At 44.2% G+C, this 1313-nt stretch overlaps 1 protein-coding gene across 1 annotated transcript in view; it reads right to left on the bottom strand. All coding sequences in view use genetic code 11, as the record gives it.

Annotated features, from left to right (window-relative positions):
- EGR_00469 (Protein CASP) overlaps positions 1-1313 on the bottom strand; it is a gene marked incomplete at both ends in the record, with an annotated part of 10624 nt that overhangs the window by 2021 nt on the left and 7290 nt on the right. Inside the window, one exon of the mRNA XM_024489718.1 lies at positions 785-1086. Within this exon, the coding sequence (XP_024355715.1) occupies positions 785-1086 (302 nt within the window). The remainder of the gene's footprint in view (positions 1-784; positions 1087-1313) is intronic.

Here is a 1313-nt window from a genome sequence, read left to right as displayed (position 1 = left end):
AAGGCACATCTGCATAACACATTAAAAAATACGAAAGACGACAAATTGTCAGTCTTTGAAGCTTACTGTCATCTGCTTTCAATGCATGTCATGTGGTGCCTATCAGTGTGGCAACATCCCCACCGTTCCCTTCGTGACCTTAAACACCACTAAAGGCGGCTCTTCTAACTGATAGTGAAAAATAATTTAATCTGATACTACTGCCGAGAATAGTCTTCGCCAACTATCTTTACGCATCTATCTTGCAGTGGTTCATCACCAAAGTCAAACAGGTGCAAGTCATCTTTAGGTAGCATGCTATGCTATTGCATACCACACCTCCAAGTGCTCCACAGCGTATTTGACGAAAAGCGAATATCTGCAACTTTGAAGCGAAGTTCTACTCTTTTCGTAAAGCCGGTACGTGATGCTCGGGTCTCTTCCATCAAGGTTTAAAATAAGGGGGAACTAATGCAGGGCGTAAAAGAGAGCACAGTACCGGTAGGCTTACGCATGGCCTTTCCAAATACGAGTTACAATGAGCCATTGCTGAGAGCTATAACCGTACAATACATGCAATTTTCCAGTCAACAGATGTTACAAGAGCAATGAAACTGAATTTCAATGAATTTTCGTAGAAGTCTTTAAAAGAAGAGTACGAATCTCGAAGTAGGACAACACCAAGAGAAGGGTGAGGTGCTTTGCTTACCCGCAGGACAATAAGTATCCCGGTCGAAAGAAGTCAGAAGCACAAGCCCATGCTACTTTTAGATAATAGTAGAATTTAAAATTAACGGGCACGCACCTCTTCAAGTTCGCGGTTTTGTTCCCTCAACCGATCGCGTTGGTTTTGGACGATGTCAAGGATGGAGGATTCTGCTGCAATACTTTTCTCCTCCTGCTCATAGATGAGGAGGTCGGTCAAGGGTGAGGCCGATTCTACCACCTCATCGCCGTTACCAACATAGGAAGACGTGTTGGCCCGTTTCTGATGGTGCCACGTGCTGGCCCGATTGAGATCCTCCTCCAGTCGGGCTATCAGCGCCTTCTGCTGTGCCTCTCGCTCTGCCATATCGGCGTTTGTCTTCTGCAAGGCCATCAACTTAGCTGAAATTGAGGGGGGGGGGGTGGCAAAATGTGCTTGGTTACGCTCTCAACTATCAATAATGCAGAATATCATATTGAGAACAAATAATATGTTGGTAACCAGGAGGTATGAAACGGAAAAGAGGTAATAGATTTGCAGTAAAAAACGTCTTTCAGAGCATTCAAGAAATGATCAAATGCCCAGAAACTAGGCCAACAATTTTACGAGATTCCTAGTAAGTACGATA

This window comes from Echinococcus granulosus (genome assembly GCF_000524195.1).
Source record: "Echinococcus granulosus chromosome Unknown EG_S00002, whole genome shotgun sequence".
NCBI lineage: Eukaryota > Metazoa > Platyhelminthes > Cestoda > Cyclophyllidea > Taeniidae > Echinococcus > Echinococcus granulosus.
Note: the sequence above shows the minus strand (reverse complement) of the source record. Positions and strands in the feature narration are given on the sequence as shown.